Genomic DNA, 20,426 nt, shown 5'->3' on the forward strand with positions numbered 1-20,426 from the left:
GTGTGTGTGTGTGTGTGTGTGTGTGTGTGTCTGTGTGTGTTTGTGTGCATGTCTGTATGTGCGTGTCTGTGTGTGTGTGTGTCTGTGTGTGTTTGTGTGCATGTCTGTATGTGCGTGTCTGTGTGTGTGTGTGTCTGTGTGTTTGTATGCATGTCTGTATGTGCGTGTCTGTGTGTGTGTGTGTGCGCGCGTGTGCGTGGGGCAGGCGGACCTGAACAGCAGTGGCATGCAGGACGGGCCCGGGTCGTTCTACGGCGTCAGCAGTCAGTACGGCAGCGCTGAGAACATGACCATCACCGTGTCGACCAAGGTCTGCTCCTTCGGCAAGCAGGTGGTGGAGAAAGTCGAGGTACGGCTCTGAGTGTGTTGGTTTACGTTCAAACCACACTAACGTTGTCCTCCTCCCATGGCTCCTTCTCCCTCTCCTCCTCTTCCCATGACTCCTCCTTCTTTGCCTTCTCCTTTCCTTCCGGAGACTACTTCTTATTCTTCCCCTCCTTCTCCTCCTCCTTCTCTTCCTCCTTCTCCTTCCACGATTCCTCCTCCCCCCTCCTCCTCTTCCCCCCCCCTCCTCCTCTTCCTCCCTCCTCCTCCTCTTCCTCCCCCCTCCTCCTCTTCCTCCCCCCTCCTCCTCTTCCTTCCCATGACTCCCTTCTTCCCCTTCTTCTCCTCCCACTTTTTCTGTTCCTTCTCCTCCAATTCCTCCAACCACGACTCATCCTCCTCCCACGTCCTTCTTGTTCTCCTCTTCCTCTTCATCTCCTCCTCCTCCTCCTCCTCCTCATGTTCCCCCTTCTCCTCCTAGCAGTAGTAGTATCCCTAATACTCATAGCATGAGCAGTAGTAATAGTAGCAGGAGTTGCAGGAGTCGATGATCTCATTGTGTGTGTGTGTGTGTGTGTGTGTGTGTGTGTGTGTGTGTGTGTGTGTGTGTGTGTGTGTGTGTGTGTGTGTGTGTGTGTGTGTGTGTGTGTGTGTGTGTGTGTGTGTGTGTGTGTGTGCGTGCGTGCGTGCGTGTGTGTGTGTGTGTGTTCGGTGTGTGTGTGTGTGTGTGTGTGTGTCTCTCCAGACGGAGTACGCGCGTATGGAAGGGGGGAAGTGTGTGTACAGGATCCATCGCTCGCCCATGTGCGAGTATATGATCAACTTCATCCACAAGCTCAAGCACCTGCCGGAGAAGTACATGATGAACAGCGTACTGGAGAACTTCACTATTCTACAGGTGAGCTGGCTCACCTGGATCTGTTCACCGCTGATTCAGCCGGTCGTGAAAATGTAACCTTAGAAATACATCATGTTCTTTATCAGGATAGGATTTTATGCTTATTAACTTTTTGGTAATAGTTTGTCCTGATAGTGTAGTGGTTAGGGTTTTGATCAGTCCATCCTTCAAAGTTTTAATCAAAACAAAGTTTGGATAAGCCTAGGATATGATATATATTAACATTTTTATATTGGTTGATTTAGGATTTTACATTGCTACATCCTCATCACAAAATGGCGCAACAAACAAAAAAAACAAAAATAGCATCGTCAACAAAAAATCCCATGATGCAATCTGATTCTCTGTGCGTACTCAACACGTGTCACATGCCGAACGTTCTTCATTCCCCCCCAGGTGGTGACGAACCGGGACACTCAGGAGACGTTGCTGTGCATAGCGTTTGTGTTTGAGGTGTCCACCAGTGAACACGGAGCCCAGTACCACGTCTACAGACTAGTCAAAGACTAACCCCCCCCCTCTTGTGAAGAGACCCCCAAAGTGTGACACAAACTCCCCCTCCGACGGCTCAGCCACCCAGGAAGCACCCAGACTCTCTTGTGTCGGACCTACATCCAAACGTTTTTTTCCTCTTCATCTACCAAAAAAAAAACTCCAACAAGAAAATGTGGCGATGGGTGCGGAGAAGGCATTCTCAGCCAGGAGCAGCATCAGCAAAAAAATATATTTTAAAGAATTGAGTTTTTAACGGTCAGCTATATATTTTTTTTAGTTTTGAGACACAAACAGATGAAGTACCTTATCAACTATGCAACGACAGCAGATGGACACCAAAATGTTTTTAATCGAGGGAATGAGGAAGTGTTGGGGTTTGCAATGATTCTTATAGCAATCAAGGGAAAACGCTAAGCAATAAGAGTACGAATGACGACGTCACAGAGCAAAGAGCAAAGCACCACAGAAGAAGAAACGTGTTTTTGTTGTTGTTGTCGTTGTGGTTGTTGGCGATCCTACCAACAATCAAAGACAGGACAATAAGTGCCTTTTTTTCTCCAAAGATTACATCCTGACTCGCCACTTTGGAGCATTTTTTAATACTACCTCTTGTTTTTTTTGTAAGTAAACAGAAACAAGCCAGATACAAGTATATTCTGTCATTGAAAAAGAGGATCCATCGCCGTGCGTCGTTCTCATAGACCCGCCACAGAGCTGTCGAGACCCCGGTCTCTCCCGGGCTCACACGGGGAAGAAATTGAGTATTTGTATTTTTATTTTTCCTTTGTGTGAGTTGTTTTACAAAAATACAATGATGGAGTTATACAGTCCAAATGTACATAAAAAGAAGATTGATTGTGTTGCCAATTTCGCCATATCATGTAGCCTTTCGTCTCATCCTGTTTTGTTACACAGTAGATAATCAGGTCGTGCCATATTTAACTGGTGTATTACAGTTTGGAAACGTCGTTCTATTTGCTAGCCTTACTATAAACCATCCTTCCATGCTCTTCCCCTGTGTTTAAAGGGCTGTTTTACAACCCGGTGCGAGACTTGCAATCCATTACAAGCCATTTTCAAAACAGACCCTTTAGTGATGTCACAAGTGGGAGTATCCACCCAGATGCATGCTGGTATGTTGACTAGATCAGCCTACCAGTTACAGACCCTTTAGTGACGTCACAAGTGGGAGTATCCACCCAGATGCATGCTGGTATGTCGACTAGATCAGCCTACCAGTTACAGACCCTTTAGTGACGTCACAAGTGGGAGTACTATCCACCCAGATGCATGCTGGTATATTGACTAGATCAGTTGGTTCGGTCCAACGGACAGGCTGATCGTTTATCTCCCATCATGCATCGGGGGGGAGTGGCTTGTAAAGGGGAGTCAACGCCACAACCGGTGGCAAAATAGGGCCCCTTTAACGACCCATCACGGAACGGTGGCTGGACAACAGACAACGAGCGTCATGATCTGCCTTATGACTTATGTAGCCTAACTAAGATTGTTTCTGTACTGTGATGTGTGTCCACGGATGCTAAAGGAATACGTTGTTACATAGGAGTATTTCGTGGGGACTTACATTCACGTTTTGTGATTAACTTAAACACAGCACGGAGACATCGTCCGCTCGATGTGATGAAATACTAAACAGACAAACAAACGAATAACGAATAGTGTGTGGCTTGAGTGCCACATACCGAGCCTTGAGGGACAAAAACCTTTTTATTTTTTACTAACATCTTTATACAAGTGCTTAATTTCAACGTGGGCGTATTCGAGACGGAGATAGTGTCTCTGTGCTGTGGCGTGTGACCATTGATTGTTATTTATATAGGGGTTGGAAACGTGTGGTTACTGGTGATGTATTTGTACTCTTCTGCAGATGTTAAAAGAATCACAGAGCTGATACCAAGGACAAAGGGCGGCCTCACTAGACACGCCATGATGTCTGGAGTGGGTGTGCTTGAATCTATATTTACTCTAGATATTTATTTATCTATATATAGACATACACTGTCTTTATATAGATGTATATATATATAAAGTATTTTAAAAAACTTCAATTTGACTTTCCGTGACGTACCGGTGTTTCAGAAGCATTACACAATAGCACTCTTATCAGTTTTCTAAATGTTTCTTTTATACAGACAATTTTTTATCAAAATTAATGTTTTTTTTGTTTTTCTGACTCCTGTTTTCTCTTGGACTTTCAGCGGTCGCCATATGCACCACTGAGAATAACGTGTGATCGTGTGGATGTTGATAAAGAATGAGGAGCTCTCTAATGTATCCTGTTCAGAAGGGTGTAGGCAGTTTGTTTTTCTCGTTTGTTAAATGGTGGTTTACTATTGTTTCGGTTATACCATTGTGCATTGCAATTTTATATTTTCTGTTATCTTCTAAATAGGGATTGTAATCAAACAAAATGTATCTAACAATAAAAGACGCATTTGGGGCCATTTGCCCCAGAATACATAATAAATGTGTTTTAAAATTTGTTTTGTCCACTTTATTTTCTGGATCACTCTACCTCAACCTTTTCTATGTATTCTAGAGCAGACATGCTAATAATATTTACTGTATTATTGAATATATGAATAGCAGAAGCTCACCAAACTCCTAATCAAGTTTTGGGCTATGCACACAATTTATATCTAAGGTCAATAAGATATTATCTCAAGACAGAGCTGTCTTGAGGAAAAGAGGGATAGGGTCTGCTTTGGCGTGTGACCATTGATTGTTATTTATAGTGAGGTTGGTAACGTTGGTAACTGGGGATGTGTTTGTTATGTTGTGCAGATGGTAAAATAATCAATGATAGCTTCCTGTCTGGAGCGGAAAGCAGTACACTTTATTGTCTTCTTAAGAACATGTTTACTAAAACGATGAGCATGTATACCGATATACTGGTATTGTTTGACAATTAAGCAATATTATTTGTATAATTGTATCTGTTTATAGATAACTGGATTTGCAGGGTGCAGTCAAGGATTCAAGTATTTAAGTATTATCAAGTTGGATCATTGAACTTATTCCTTATTCTGATGAATTTATTCATTATTTTGATGACTGCATTGAAGCATTTTCTTCAGAGATCAGCACAAGTCGACACATGTGACTGTAACAGTGGAATGTGAGATGTCAGATGATTCAAGAAAAACAAAAATATATAAAGTAAAATAAATGTAATTCCCTAAATGAAGGTATGTTTTAAATCGAAGTAACAATCATTATTTTGAACGTTATTTCATTATTTTATTGATAAGCATTTCAACACCCGTTATCTGCGACACGTTTTTAATTCCAAAGCGAGACGTAATCTTCAATATGACTTCTGGTTTGAACATCTTTCCTTCAAAGTAAAATAGCTAATGTGAACCAATTGTAAAGAAACACCTTATACCATAGGTATCATGATGGGCTTCAATGATAATACCAACATGTGATATGTATACACATACATCATTTTTAAATAAGCATAAGCTTATTGTTAGAAATGTTGTTATGTTCGGAACTAAATTGTTTAAGAAATATTGGGTCATAATTGGACAGATCACCCAAACCGTGGGCTACAAGACTCAGGAAAGCCTTTAAGGTACTTGTATTAATTTGATATGTTATCAGTATTTGCTATCATCTTCTGTTATCATATTGCATTTTATTTTCGACTTTTATTGTGAAGGGAGAAGCCGTTCCCCTCTGGTCCGGCTCTGTCGGGTAACTTGACACTGCTTCCTGCAGTCTCTCCGTTTAACCAGCAGAAGGAAGTGTGTGTGAATGCGTGTGTGTTTGTGTGTGTGAAGTGTGAGAAACCAGCCTTCCTTGCAACGCCTCTGACCTACCTCAGAACTGTCTCCCCCATATCGCAGTAGGGGGTCCGCCTAACCAAGCACCAACCTGTCTGGTGTTCAAGGTAAGCCCAATGCTTTCTCCTAAACACGGGAAGCAACCAACTAACTCTCTTAACTTACACTTCCTTTTTCTCATCTGACAGCCAAGGCAGCTTGTCAGCACAAGTATGTATCTCATGTTGTATTGTTTCACTGAAATGGACATCTCTAATGAGGAACTCGGTTAATTGCAAAGATCACCATTTATTTGTGTCATAGTAGATGGCGAATAAATCGCTGAACAGTCACGAATAAGTCATTCATGACTGGTGGAGGTGGAAATCTTGCATATCTTTAGTGCCTGCAGCATGTTGTGTTGTATTCACCGTGGTATATATTCTTTTATCTACTTTTATTTCAGATGGATTCAATAATGAGGTAACATCAGTCTAGTCTATTGGTGTAACGGTACCAATACAATTATAACAGTTACAATCTACTTGCCTGTCTAGTTTGTAAGTAAACATCCTTACATTTTTCATTGAAAAGTACCCTTAATGTATCCATTGTATCCGTCTGTTAACTGACCTTTAAATTAAGCTGCATAGGATAGAATCCACCGAAAAGATAAATTGCAACAACAAAAACAATTTGTTTTGCTTTCCTTTGTGAATTGCAACGAGGAATGCTTTGAACTGTGAGGTGCTTCACACAATGCAGCCAGCTCAACTCTGTTTGCTTTGTGTCCAAGTGCTCTTGGTTTTACCAAACCAATCCATTGTCCACCTCTCTTCGCCCCCTATTCGACCGAGGGTCAGCATTCTGCAGCTCACAGGAACCTTGTGTTTTTGTGACAGTCCCTAAAGAAATGAAGGTTATGTTAGGTTATGTTTGGGTCAGGCAGTTAGGACTGGACCAGTCAGATTCATCCTGCTGGCTGTAAATGATATGCATTTGGCCATATGGCATGGCTGACCACGCAGTTATGCTGTGCAATAGATGTTGGCAATGACTAAGCATTGTCTAGACAAGCATTTACAAAAGCCACTAGAAATTAAAAAGAAAAAAGCTACACGGTATCTCATGGTGCAGTGCCAGTTCTCCTCAGTGTGGCCCATATAAGTCTCCCCTCTCAGTTATTTTTGTGTTGCCTTCCCGAAATCAGTCTATTAGCACCTAAGGCCTAAAAAATTTTTTTGTTTGGTTCCGGTTTCCGACCGACCCTGTCAATTTATGTGCGACCCAAATTATTTTATGAGCTTTATAAAAAAAAGGGTTAGGGTTAGGGTAAAAAAAATGTTTTAGGGTTAAAATTTTTTGATGCAAACTATAATTACGTTTTGGTACAGCACCTCTTCATTCTGTACAAGGATGAGCGATTTTTATCGTTTTTAAATGAAAACAACCTACCTATCATTCGCTGCCGCTGGAAAAAATAAAATAAAAAAATAAAATAAATTCCCTACCTACCCATGACCTCAACTGACAACCAACAGGAACCAAACTTTTTTTTTTTTTAAGGCCTAACCCTAAATATGTTTCCTATTGAGTATCTTTACCATATTGAGTGACCACAGGTGGGTAGCAAGAATTGCTCAATGTGTAAGAGATTTCTTTCTCATGACAAACATAAAAAATGAGGAAGAGTTAAATGGGCTATGATTGTGCTATGATGTTATCACAGGAGCTCTGCCCTAGCTACTATAGATACATAAATTAGTTCAAATAAAGGTGACATTGGGGCCATAACATAGTTATATTAGTATTTATTATTTTATTTAGTAATGCAACCGACTTTTATCCTGTCTGACCAACAGTGAGTTCAGACACGTGCCACTAATAAGGAGCAGGTTAGGGTTAGCCCCTGCTCAAGGATGCCTAGAGAAGAGGCAGCAGATACTGGGGGATTGAACCCAAGACCCTTGAAGTCAAGCACCCTAGTAGCCACCGTAGTGCTCTAGAGCCTCCAGCCCATCGTCTGTATGAACCTGGTTGTCCGCTGAGCGGCTATCATGGGCGACGACCATCACCGAACTCAGGAGCTCTGCCTCCTCATTCTTATCTAATCTTTGTATGCAACTCATGCAGTGCTTCCTTATCTGACCGCTATCTAAATATGGTGAAAGAACACTGTTTTTTTTTTCGGAGACACGGTAGGTTTAAAGAGGGTTTGATGAGTGACTTAGTGGAACACGCAGTTATTACTGCTGGGTTTAACCAGTCCAATGAGAATAGCTTGTGACGCACTCCTAATCTTGTAGGCCAATGTTCGTAGAAAAGCAGGTCATCAGCATAAACAGCTGTATCCCCCCCCCCCCCCCCCCCCCCCCCCCCCCCCCCCCCCCCCCTTTGGGATCACTCAAACACTAAAGTCAACATCTTCTTCTCGCGTTCTCTTTCTAACTTTAGTTTGTACTCTGTTGCCCGGCAACCAGCCCCAGCAGCCCAGCCTTGGCCATTGCTCCTAGGAACCAGCCCATCTCCTGGTGATCCCCCAGCCCAGCTGCCATGTCGACTCCCGATCCAGTCCATCCCACTTCGGTCCGCCTCCGGGTCTTCTCCCTCAACTGCTGGTCAGTGATCTTAGCTGTTGCTGTTGCTGTTGTTGTTGTTGTTATTGTTGTGGCAGTCGCCCTGCATGGCTGACACCGCCATCGCTGTGTGAATGTGTGGATGAATGGGTGAATGTTAGGCAGTATTGTAAAGCGCTTTGAGGAGCCACTGGTTAGCTCTGCATAAATGCAGTCCATCATGTTGTTGCGCTGTGTGACTTCGCACTGAGGTGATTATGTGTGTGGTTTTCTGTGTTTTGATGAAAGGGGGATTCGCTACCTGAGCAAACACTGTGCTCAGCGCTACACCATGATCGGAGACCTGCTGGCCAAGGAGCAGTATGACGTGGTGCTACTCCAGGAGGTCGGTGGTGTGCCATGTGTAGTGTCATTCACACACCCTCACACACGCCCTCTCACTCACTCACTCACTCTCTCACCCGCTCGCTCGCTCACTCACTCCTTGATTCATTGTGTGTTTGTCTTGTTAAATGTGGACCCCAGGAAGAGTAGCTGTTGCCAAGTGTAACGAATAATGAGGATCCTAATAAACTAAACTAAACTAAACCCACCCACTCCCGCTTCCTCCCTTACACCCTTGCCTACTCTCTCACTCTCTCTTACTCACTCTTTCTCTCACCCACCCGACCAATCATTTACTCCCTCTCACCCTATTCGGTAATTTAGCACAATATTTAGACATAAAGCAAACAGTTTAGACACTGTTATCCGAAGGGACTTCCAGTGAACTTTATATAGATGTGGTTCGAGAGAGAGGGCTCTGTTCTGCTTAGCAGGCTAGCTCCCTGTTGACTCCACTCACAACCGAAGAGGTGACCTCTGTCCATCGTCTCATTGGTTTAGATAATGACATCAAACAACTTTTATATGGTTGTACCCAAAACGATCGCAGGCTAGTTCAAACTGTCCCGTTTTTAAATTGAAATAGGCCAAATAACCTATTTATTTAGGCTGACTTACACACATGAAAGTGCGTTCAGTCAGACATTAGAGCGGCGATGGTTGGCCCAGCCCTTATCTTGCCCACTAAATGCCGAGCCGAGGGGTCTAGCCGAACCCCGGAGAGAGGGCGCTAGGGTTTGATGGCCATGGGGTGTAGTTTAGATTCGCTCTGCAGCGGCCTGCCACAGGAAACCACGGGAAATTAAACCTGAAACACACTGCATTAACATCGTTTTTATGCCTAATGCGATTTGAGTCATGTTCAAAGTATTTCACTACAGTAGGCTTTATATTACTAGAGCTAATGTGAATTGAGGCTTGTTCAAAGTATTCCACTACAGTAAGCTTTATGTTAAACTAGAGCTTCACTTTTCTTAAAAAAATCAAATGCTATTATTTATTTATTTTTACGCTATACATATATAAAGTCTAACATGAGCTGGCTTCAGCTAGTCTCAGAGAGCCTTTCATGGTGCCGTAGCCCTTGTGCAAACGAAGCAAAGAGGCTGAGACTAGGCAACAATAACATCCAAACCAAGCGCTCCAACAGCTGGTTCCTCATCACGTTCTCATGGTGCCAAACCCATGCTAACCTGCTCCTTGAATCATGGCCCAGATCGTGGTTAGGGCCCCTGGCTCTACCGATCCTACAGGGAGAGGCAGACATTGGGGATTGACGCCAGAGCCTTTTGACTGAGAGTCAAAACCCCAACCACTAGACTGTCCTACGCACACATGCACATGCACGCATGCACACACACACCAATACACAGTTACACACACACTTGAGTGAAGGATCAAATCAAGAGAAATAACATAATTATAAAGTAATAAACACAAATCATGCAAATAAACCTTGAGTTATTAAAACGGTCAGGTTAATGTGCTGATGAGAGGTTTATCGTGATCCTTATCAGCCTTGTTGCCGACTATGCTTCTCTCTCTCAGGTTTGGAGTGAGAAAGACTTTGATGCTTTGAGAAAGAAGCTGGCCAGCAGCCTACCGTACGGCCATTACTTCAAAAGGTATGCTATCCCTCAACTATTGAATCCCACTCAGTGACGTTTGTCTGTTATGCGGTTTACACTAAGACTGACTAGATATCATTGTGTGAGAAGATGTATTGAAGGCAGCAGATCTTTGCAGATTACTTCAAAAGGTTTGCCATCCCTTAACTATTGAATACCGCTTTGAGATGTTTGTCTGTAATGCTGTAAGACTGACTTGATATCAGTGTGTGATAAGATGTATAGCAGGCTGCAGATCTTTTGAAACGTTGAAGGCCATTGCTTCTCTGATCTCCATTCTGAGCCGCATGGCCAGGATTAATCAAATGCCATTCCCTGCTAATCCCTTGAGCTTCTTCGACTTCACACACAGTTAAATGGGAAAAGTAAAAAACTGACAAAGTTTGAACAACTTTCCAAGGTCATCCATCCACAGAAACGTTATGCTAATGACCTGCAATACAGATGAGGGAGGTTCTCTATTTATATTGTTTGGTTATGATGTTCGATTCCCACCCGAAACCGGGTTTGATCAGTCTACCTGCAAAGCGTCCTTAAAAAGGATGCATTAACCCTTATATATCTGCTCCTTCATGATCCGTGTCAGAATGAACATAGTTAATCAATCCATTTAGTTAATAAATAAATGATCAGAATGAAGGCATCGTTCCTCTAGCTCTACAGCTGGTTCACATGAAGTCTGATGGAAGTCCTGCCCCTTATGCCCTCTCTCCCTGTCCCCTTTCCCCCAGCGGAGTCATCGGGAGCGGGCTGGCCATCTTCTCCAAGCACCGGATCCAGGACACCTTCCGATACCGCTACTCTCTGAACGGATACCCCTACATGGTGAGGCCTCGGGGTGGTAAAGGGAGCGCAATGGATCCAATGCATAATTCACAGCAGAGAGAGACTCCCAGGCTTTAAAGTCACAGTGTGTGTTTGAAACCCGTTCAAGTTAGTAGGCTGGAGACTTCCAGAAGAAACAGCTCAATAACAGAGTTCGGTGCACTCTTTTTCTGGCTGTGAAACTGTCATGCTAACTAGCGTAGCTCGGCTGGCTGGGTGGCGTGAGTGGGAGGGGCTTAGGGAGGGTCGACAGTTTGATTCTGTGAAACAAAGAGAGAGACACAGGCTTGGCTGTATTTGTATTTGTAGAATACATCAGTAATATAATGTGATTCTTCTTATTATTGATGGGGTCACTATTGCTTAGCATTGACAGATATGTCATGGTTATTTTAAGATAAGAGCCATTTTAAACGTCACACATTGTGAATTTAGGTTGTAAAATGACGTCTACTATTTGATCAGGGAAATATGCTGGGCGCCTACACAAAGACTGCTGTTTTCTCGTATCTTCTGTTGAAGGCGTGTTTGGGTCGAGCTTTGCTCTAAACAAACATGAGGGGAAAATGTTAGACGTCTTTATTGTGCTGGCAACATGTAAAACAATCCTCATTTACTCATGTTTGACAGATGTTATCCTGGACTTTGTTTGCAAAACGAATAGGCAGATAACCATGCAAACTTGCAAAGGTTTGTGCAGGTTTAAGGAAGTTCATCTTACATTTCATGTGCGGTTTTGTTTCATAATATCTCTTGCGCAAGTCTGTGGTCAAGCTGTTGTTTATAAGTTATATTTCTTTATTTCTTTGTAATTTTTTTGGGCTTATAGCGTAGGCGAAAATAAAATGAATTTGTTTTTATGAACCAGACACTGGAGAGGGACAGCAAAATGGGTTAAAAGAGAGAGGGAATCATAAAAACCACAGTAGAGTTTTGCAATTGGTTCTATGAAAATCGTTACTGTACTGCCGAGGATATATAGTCTCACCTTTTCTGACAAATGTGCTTATTGTAAATCGCTTTGGATAAAAGCGTCTGTTAATGCCGTAAATGTAAATGTCAATGGAGCAGAGGTCAGACTCGACTCATCCGTCACCATGACCCCGATGGCTCGTGGTTAGGCACCCAGCCGGTGGGGCGACTGACCCGTGTGTACCGGTGTTGTTTGCCGTCCGTCCTGCAGCTCAACCACGGGGACTGGTTCGGGGGCAAGGCGGTGGGCATGGCCGTGCTGAACATCGGCAACACCACGGCGCACTTCTACGTCACGCACGTAAGTCTTCACGTCCGCCATGTCCGTTTAGCCCCCAGATCGCTGCTACCGTTCCCACGGGGTTCAGGGACCCCTACGTGCCCTGGGTTAGACTGAGGTCGCCTCCCGCCTGTCTCACCAACAATCACACCCACGCCGCAACCCTGGAGGCCGGCATTGTCATGGTTACGCGATTTAACGAGGGGGGGGGGGGGGGGGGGAAATGATAACAGAAGAAGAGGCGACTGGAGACTGCTATCAGTTGTCCGCTGAACTCACTGAGCCGTCTGAGATACCTCTCTACGCTTCTGGTGTTACCAATCAGTGGACATGAAAGATCCTGTACAGAGTAACGTGAGCCCTGTTTTGTCTTTGGCGGTATCGTCTTGGAAATCGCTCAAGGATCGTTCCACTGATGTGGGTGCCAGCAACCACCCATTTACCGATCAACATAAAGGGGGGAGGATTTGATTGGAGGGAGCGACCACAACGCTCTAGACATGCAAAGGATCCCTGTGTTTGCAGACTCGTAAAATATGTGGATGTAGACATTTGTTATCGGTGAGTCAGAGGGTGATCTTCTCTCAGCAGATGCCAGGCTTGAGAAGTTATTCTCACGCTTATTGACTTTCTCTCTTTTGATATGTTTTAACATGTGAGAGCAAAGCCCCCAGAATAACACGTTTAAAAAGCTCTCAACCCCATGTGGCTCTATTATTAACCCGATAATGGAGCTGCAGAATTAAGCTTCAAACATCAGTCTTCAGCCTGTGCGCACACGCCACACAGCGGGGTCAATAGAGCAGACTCCCAACTGTTTTAATAACGACACCAGGGATCTGTCTGCAGCTCAGAGATGTTTATCTCTCAGGACCGGCCAATCTGATTCCTGAATGAGGGCACACCGCTTTGACCTTGGAGTGATCCTGCTATTAAAACATGAAATGTAAGAGGTGATTAAAACATGTTGTTTCCGAGATCCTACCCCTCCACAATGGAGATACTGGCATTGCTTCTCAGGCTGCACAAAATATTCAAACCATCATGCTTGTTCTTGTGGGAACCGATGATATTCATGCAGAGCCCCACACAAGCGGCCCTATTTAAAGTGTCTCCCCCCGCCCCCCATCACTGGCCCTGTGCTCCATTCCATTCCTCCCTGACACACTCCCAGTCCATCACCAGCAGAAGAAGGGGGTCCCACCACGCCTCCAGTCCAGCCTTCTCCGTCTGAGTCCCCCAGACGAGGCAGCAGCACATTCCTCCCCTGGCTCCAGTCTTCCTGATCTGCCTGGGCTCTAGCAGGCCGCCATGTAGAGCAGGGGTGACTGGTACAGCAAAGCTCCCGTCCCTCCCACCTAGCTTTATGTCCCTTTAAGGGCCCTTCCCTGTCACTCACCCTCCGCGGAGCTGATCCCGTTTAACGATCAGGCCTTGGGATGACATGCTTTTATTGCATACCGTGAAGTCCACGTTTGGACACCCACCTTGTTGTGTGTTTGTTTGTCGAGCCCCATGGGCTTCAGGCCGTCCAGCCGTCACGTGTTTGGAGAATAAAGAACGATCCCTTGATCAGCAACTTTGGATGAATGGGTTTTCTTAATTTTATTTAAACTTTTTTTACCCCAAAAACTATAAGCTTTAATCTTCTCCTCTTGCATTTTCTATCGTCACATTTGTTGTGTTTTGATACTTACTGTAATTTTGTCTTGTATTGAAAGGAGCTATACAAAGTGGCTGGGATCACTGTTGGGTTAATTGTTTTGTGTGTGTGTCTGTGTGTGTGTGTGTGTGTGTGTGCGTGTGTGTGTGTGCGTGTGCGCAGCTGCATGCAGAGTACAGCCGGGAGAAGGACTCCTACCTGCCCCACCGTGTGGTTCAGGCCTGGGAGCTGCAGCACTTCATCCGGTACTGAACCTTTTAATAATTTAAACACATGATGCGGACTGGGTTCACACACTGCACAGTACAGACACAGGGGAGACCGCGCAGTGGGCGGGCGGTCCAGCATCAAACCTGCTCCTTCATGACGTGTGTCTGAAGTCACTCAACCCGCCAGATGAGCCCAAAACATGGCAGTGCGCATGTTAAAACCAGATTTATATTCATTCTTTATGTTGTGCGACAAACATGCCTCCTCCTTAAAGGATCTAAGATAAATGATCAGTGAAAGTCCCTTTAGATCAGGGGTCACCAACACAGTGCCCGCGGGCACCATGGCGCCCGCAAGGACCACATGAGGCACCCGCAGGCCTGTTCTAAAAACAGCACTACTCAATCTTGAACAACTCTTTCCCACCTTTTTTAAGTCATTGTTGATAGTAATTGTGAGAAACCCTTAACATGACTTAATTAATTAACATGTCTTCACATAGATGAGTATCATTAATCATCAATAGTAATATATAACTAAAGGCAAACTGGGCAAATTTGTTATTTCAGAAGAGTGTATAGAACTGGGTGCCCTTCGTATGACTCAGTACGCACGAAGGAGCTCTCAGGTTCAAACAGGTTGGTGACCCCTGCTTTAGATGAAGGCGTCCATTTCTAAATACTGGAACACTGGAATTTAATTTCCAGTGATGTTTGTCGGTTTGAAAGAGTAAATAACTTAAATAAGGTTTTTGCCATGCGTATTGTATCGTTCTATTGTTTAAATCACCTAAACCGAGGCTCGACGGCGTTCCCGTGATCACGCCGTGCGTGGTGTTGGTGTGATGCTGTCAGAAGCCGTTAGTGAGGCCTGTGTCTGCTGCCCCCCCCACCCCCCCCCCCCCCTCAGCTACACCTCGGCCGAGGCAGACCTGGTGGTCCTGGCGGGGGACTTCAACATGCACCCCATGGACCTGGGGAACCGGCTGCTGAGGACCTACGCAGACCTGAGGGACGCCTACGTGGAGACCCCCAAGTTTGAAGTCAGTGATGATGATGACGATGATGATGATGATGATGATGATGATGATGATGATGATGTTAATAACTGTTAGTAGGTAATTGATAGTCAAAAGTATGCACTGTTATTCCCGTGCCCTAGGGGGCGCTCTACGGCACCTGTTAAGTGTAACTTGTATCATTGTTCTGGTGCTAGTGAATCAGAGTTGATGAGGATAACAACATCTCGACCTGTGTTCTTGTGTCAATCCGTTACTTATAAGTTATCCTTATATTATCTAACATAATAATATCGATAATACACTTGCTTTTTCAACACACCTTTTTATTTTATATACGGATTCATAAAAGGTTTTCCATCCGTCCTGCAGGGATGTGAAGACGGGGGCACGATGATCGCAGAGAACCCCAACAACGACATGGTCCCCCCGGAGAAGGGCATCAGGATAGACTACATCCTGTTCAAGGTGACCTCATGGATTCTGTTTCCTGCTCGCACAGCAAAAAATCGATTTCTGGTCTAAAATTATCTAAACGCATTTATCCCAAGCACCTTTCAGTATCATGCGCATACATTCGCCCCAACACTGCCAGTGTTAATGCCTTGCTCTGCCAGATTAGCTACAAAGGGCTACAAACCCTTAACCCTGGTAGGGGCCTTAATCTACCAGTTGAGAGACACAGGGAATCAACCTCCTAACCCTGGCTTTGTTAAATTAAAGCCAGGGTTTACCAGTTTAGCTACACAGGGATTCAACCCCCTTACCTTTGCCGTGTTAATGCCTTGCTCTGCCATGCGAGGCAACGTCTCCAGTGTATCGTCCCCTTATGCTGTGGGCTCTGGTCTTGGTGTCCAGGGTTCCTCCCGGCTGGAGCTCCACTGCGAGTCCATGTCCACCACCAAGGGCAGCGTCCCGGACCACGCCTTCCCCTACTCGGACCACGAGGCCCTGACCGCTGAGCTGAGGCTGGACCGGGTCGCCCAGGACGGGGTCTCCCAGGACGGGTCCAAGGGAATGGGCCCACTGGCCAGGGGGTCAGACCGCTCCGCAGGTACTTCTTCACCAACACTCTGACTAGCATAGCTAGGTGGGGCTAGCCTAGCGGCAGGGCTAGCCTAGCGTTATGGTAAGCGTAGCGGTAGGGCAAGCATAGCGGTAGGGCTAGCGTAGGTTAACGGTAGGGCTAGCATAGCGATAGGGCTAGCCTAGTGGTAGGGCTAGTGTAGCGGTAGGGCTAGCGTAGAATAGCGGTAGGGCTAGCATAGCAAAAGGGATAGCCTTACGGTAGGGCTAGCCTAGCGGTAGGGCTAGCGTAGCAGTAGGGCTAGCGTAGCGTAGCAGTAGGGCTAGCGTAGCGTAGCAGTAGGGCTAGCCTAGCAAAAGGGATAGCCTTGCGGTAGGGCTAGCATAGCGAGATTTAAAGGCTGTTCAGAATAGCATAAGGCCCGCATAAGACGCCGTCCAAACCGCTAACCTCCACCTTCTCCTCCGCGCCCGTCTCTCCCGTCCCCTCCTCCCCGCAGGCAAGCTGGCGGAGCTGGTGGACATCGTGACGGAGGCGCGCACGGAGGTGAAGGTGGGGCTGCACTGCGCGCAGGGCATGTGCTACACGGCCGCCCGCACCGGGGTCATGGGGCTGGTGCTGCTGCTGCTGGAGCTAGCCATCGCCGCCGTGCCCTGGCTGGCACTAGGGGCCCCGGGGCCCTTCCCCAGCGTCTCCTTCTACCTGCTGGGGGCGCTGTGCTTCCTCATCCTGCTCACCACCGCCCTGCTGTACCTCTTCTACACCATGGAGATCAAGAGCCTGCAGGAGGCCGAGGACCAGATGAGGCAGGCCGTGGGCTGCCTGCAGGAGAGGCTCCGGGGCTTCCCCCTGGCCTCGCCGGGGCCCCCGAGGCCGGGGCCCCCGGGGAAGGAGAGGAGGCCGGGCGGTGTGGGGCCGGAGGAGTGAGGGGGGGATGCGGAGAGGGGCCCCGGATCGGGGAGGGGAGGAGTCCGTGGAGGAACACCGCAGCACTGAATGTGATGGACGCGTTGGCAGGGGGAAAACAGTTGGAGACGTGGGACTTTTATTCTGAAAATCAACAGGTGGAAATGTAGGACTTTTATTCTGAAAATAGCACAGGTGGAAACGTAGGGTTGTGTCATTCTGAAACACAGCCCAGATGGAAATGTAGGACTTTTATTCTGAAGAAATGCAGGACATAGGATGCTTTTCTGGCTTCTGTAGTTCATATTCACACTTAAGGACTTGCCTCTGCTTCTGTAGTCTATTCCCATTCTGCACGTATTATCGACCAGTTTATTTGTGTAATAATGTTTAGGAGCCCCTTCCATTCCAACAAATAACACTCGTCTTTTCGTTTGGGACCAATCATCTAATACTTAATTATATTTGCAGATTTATTTATTTTCTACACTATAGTCATTTAGGTATACTAATTAGGGAAACTCTCCAAATATGTAGTCATCGAAGGAGGAAAACATTTGTCACCTCAATTTTGGTTATTTACCTTAACTCAACGTTTTCGTCAGTTGCTGTTTGCTGATTGGTTGAAATTAGTGGCATGTGACTTAGTGGCATGTGACATGTCTTTTCACAAAACCAGCAAATCGCTTAAAGAAATTACAATTGCCGTCTTTCACCAGAGATGGCGCTGTTGTTTATGATTTTATCTTACTGCTAGGGCAAATCATTTCATTCCCACATCTGGGATCTAAGTGAACACATATTAACTATTTTCAACGTAGGGAGAGGAGACAGACTGGTTGGCATTCCAAACCATTGGAAAGACGTGTGTGTGTGTGTGTGTGTGTGTGTGTGTGTGTGTGTGTGTGTGTGTGTGTATGCACTTCCAAATAATGGGCAGAATGGGCAGCCTTTGATGAGTCTTCTATCATCACATGCAGCACTTAGACAACAGGCTGGAGAGGAGAGGACAGGGCAGGGCAGGACAGGGGAGAGGAGAGGAGAGCAGGGCTGGCTAGAGGCTTACTAGCTCTCCATTGTTTCAGTCTTACTTTTTTTTGTATATATAAATAATAAATGAGCCGTGTGTGTGTGTGTGTGTGTGTGTGTGTGTGTGTGTGTGTGTGTGTGTGTGTGTGTGTGTGTGTGTGTTTTAGTGACAGGTTGAAGATTACTTTGTTGATGTTTTTCTGTGAGATGAAGGCTCGTCTTTTGAACGGTGGAAAGTCCAGAGAGTTGACGGATGCAATGTGTTGATGTAGGGTGGAAGTCTGTGAGGTGGTTGGATTTCTTTGTCTGGTTTGACCTGGAGTGAAACATTTGGTGTGTTGAGGCTGTCCTCCAAAATGGGAGGACTTATTCAAACAGCAACGGATGTAGCCAAGTCGTTTTTATGGTTTAGTTTGACTCTCATATTTTACCAGTGTTCTACTTTGGAGATGAATGTTTGGAGCTTTTTGGCAGCGTGTTGGGGTACCATTGACTGGTCCAGTGATATAGATTGCCTGCAAATCGAGAGATTCATCCAAACAATGTTTGGTGGTTTGGAGCAGAGCCATTTAGATTTCTCTCTAAATAGCTCTGGTTTGGATATGACTTTGGAGTGGGCTCAGTAGTGGTGGACCCCTGCTTGTGGGCTTAACGAAGAAAGCCGATGGGTCTGTCCCGGGTTGCATCATGTAGTCAGTATTTGGGTCGTGTAGGTCCGAGGACGTTGTCAGTGGGGCTGCTTCGTTATCTGGATCAGTCTCGGTGTACTGTAGGAGGTCTCACTGCCCAGTATCTGCGCTGAGACGAATAGCGAGCATTCTTTCAATAGGTTTTCCGGTGTTACTGATGATGGGGCTAGGGGGGCAGTAGTGAGGCGGTCAGTTAGTGGGGAGTCGCGGTCTTGGTGGGTTGTGGCTGTTTCCGTTATCCCTGGTGCAGGGACTTAGCCTGCGGGGGAGAACGTTGTGAGGAAGCTTTTTTCGGAATGTGATACTTCCGATAAGAAGGCGGTTGACTTTATTGTGACCGGGGGCCATGTTTTCATCGTGGCCCGGCTGTACCTTCACCTCCGGACTGGTGATGACCTTAATGAGTGGATGATGCTGTTTGCGATGCGTTCATAGTCCGCTACCGAACCAGGAGCTACCAGGGGACAGCCCCTCTGCCTGTCCTCTCTTTGCGTGATGTCATGTTCAGGGAGACATCACCCAATGGGGTTTAATAGTCGTCGTTATGACTAGAACGCAGGAGGAGGAGGAGAATCAATCATCATCGTTGTCACATTGAAGTTAATACGTTGAAAAATAATGAAGTTAAATTGTTTAAATGTGTACGTCGTTCTCCATTCAAAACTGTAACGGAACATAATTATGTTTCCTTATTCCTCGAATACTGAAGTTTATCTGAGACTACGCCTTTATTATAACGGATGCCGAAGAACAACACAATACTATTTATGAAAGGCGATATGGAGACACGCTTTGTTTAGAAAATTACTAACAATGTTTGCTTTTCAAAATCAATTACAACAATAAAAATACCGATATATCAATGAACAGACCAATTAAACGAGCGTTAATATTATTCATAAAAACAGTTGCAATAACATATTTACTGTTACTCATGCTGAATCACTTATAATTAAAATACTTAATTCTGTGATTATTTCTGATGCATCCTTATAACCTGTATTGTATTGTATTGTAATCAAAACCCGCAAGCTGATGAAGAGACCCTGACGGACCCTGGTCTGGTAGTTCAGGGTCCCACCGCTAGAGGGCGACACTGAATCACATACTTCTCGTCCATGCCTTATGCGTCACACTCAGATGTCTCTGTAACCTGAAAACACAAGTCGGTTGGGGTATGACAATTTTTTTGTTGCTTTAATGACTCAACCGCATTTCAGTATCCAGTGAAACGCCCTTGTCGATCACTGACTCTTCTTTTGTGTGCATTAATCCAAAATTGAGGCAAAGCACGAAAGAGGAAAAGTAGAAAAACTGGATGAAAGTGACTAAACTTCCCTGTAAAGAAAGTAACGTGGTAATTATCAGTGTGATTATACACTTTCCATTTCAGCCGAGCAGGAACAGTGATTTCTCCTTGAGTGGGTCCATTAGCTGTGTACGCACCGTGTGGCCCCAGCTGAGCAAACTGGCGCATAGCCACAGGTGTGCAAACAGTGGAATCTCCAGTGCGTCCTGTCCCTGGCTAGGGGTGCACACGGTGACCCCAACAACCCCATTACACTACCTGTCAAGGCAGGTTAAGAAGCAATAATTGGCAGCATTATGGAGTTTAGCCCGTGGACATGACACGCCTTCAGCTCTGTGGCCCTAAACACACCAAAGCTCAGTTTCCGCCTGCGTTCCGCTCTCGCTGTGTTTCGGCAGACCA

General features: G+C 45.6%; 2 protein-coding genes across 9 annotated transcripts in view; both read left to right on the forward strand.

The window, feature by feature from the left end:
- The window catches only part of LOC130402019 (transcriptional enhancer factor TEF-5-like), a 42,145-nt gene extending 37,598 nt beyond the window's left edge, over nucleotides 1-4,547 (forward strand). For 6 of the 7 annotated variants that reach the window (XM_056606090.1, XM_056606091.1, XM_056606092.1 and 3 more), the window contains 3 exons: nucleotides 206-349; nucleotides 1,070-1,222; nucleotides 1,619-4,547. In XM_056606090.1, coding sequence (XP_056462065.1) covers nucleotides 206-349; nucleotides 1,070-1,222; nucleotides 1,619-1,732 — 411 coding nt within the window. In that variant the 3' untranslated portion in view covers nucleotides 1,733-4,547. The remainder of the gene's footprint in view (nucleotides 1-205; nucleotides 350-1,069; nucleotides 1,223-1,618) is intronic. The other variant, XM_056606096.1, reaches the window with a different exon arrangement.
- An 883-nt stretch (nucleotides 4,548-5,430) lies between these two features.
- On the forward strand, nucleotides 5,431-20,402 carry LOC130402017 (sphingomyelin phosphodiesterase 2-like). 2 transcript variants are annotated; one of them, XM_056606088.1, is made up of 11 exons: nucleotides 5,431-5,636; nucleotides 7,963-8,126; nucleotides 8,373-8,469; nucleotides 10,017-10,093; nucleotides 10,828-10,921; nucleotides 12,105-12,194; nucleotides 13,999-14,081; nucleotides 14,956-15,088; nucleotides 15,437-15,532; nucleotides 15,923-16,118; nucleotides 16,591-20,402. In XM_056606088.1, the coding sequence occupies exons 2-11, from the start codon at nucleotides 8,062-8,064 to the stop codon at nucleotides 17,016-17,018; spliced, it is 1,359 nt and encodes a 452-aa protein (XP_056462063.1). In that variant the 5' UTR covers nucleotides 5,431-5,636; nucleotides 7,963-8,061; the 3' UTR covers nucleotides 17,019-20,402. The 2 variants fall into 2 exon arrangements, with proteins under 2 accessions (XP_056462063.1, XP_056462064.1); XM_056606089.1 differs by having other exon boundaries at nucleotides 7,989-8,126.
- Nucleotides 20,403-20,426: the final 24 nt, after the last annotated feature.

This window comes from Gadus chalcogrammus, chromosome 13 (assembly GCF_026213295.1).
Source record: "Gadus chalcogrammus isolate NIFS_2021 chromosome 13, NIFS_Gcha_1.0, whole genome shotgun sequence".
Taxonomy (NCBI): domain Eukaryota; kingdom Metazoa; phylum Chordata; class Actinopteri; order Gadiformes; family Gadidae; genus Gadus; species Gadus chalcogrammus.

Excerpts from the sequence above, each read along its gene's own strand:
- LOC130402017 (XM_056606088.1), top strand. The coding sequence starts at position 8,062 with ATGTCGACTCCCGATCCAGTCCATCCCACTTCGGTCCGCCTCCGGGTC. Across the intron at positions 15,089-15,436 it reads TGGAGACCCCCAAGTTTGAA|GGATGTGAAGACGGGGGCAC; the intron begins GTCAGTGATGAT and ends TCCGTCCTGCAG. Across the intron at positions 15,533-15,922 it reads TAGACTACATCCTGTTCAAG|GGTTCCTCCCGGCTGGAGCT; the intron begins GTGACCTCATGG and ends CTTGGTGTCCAG.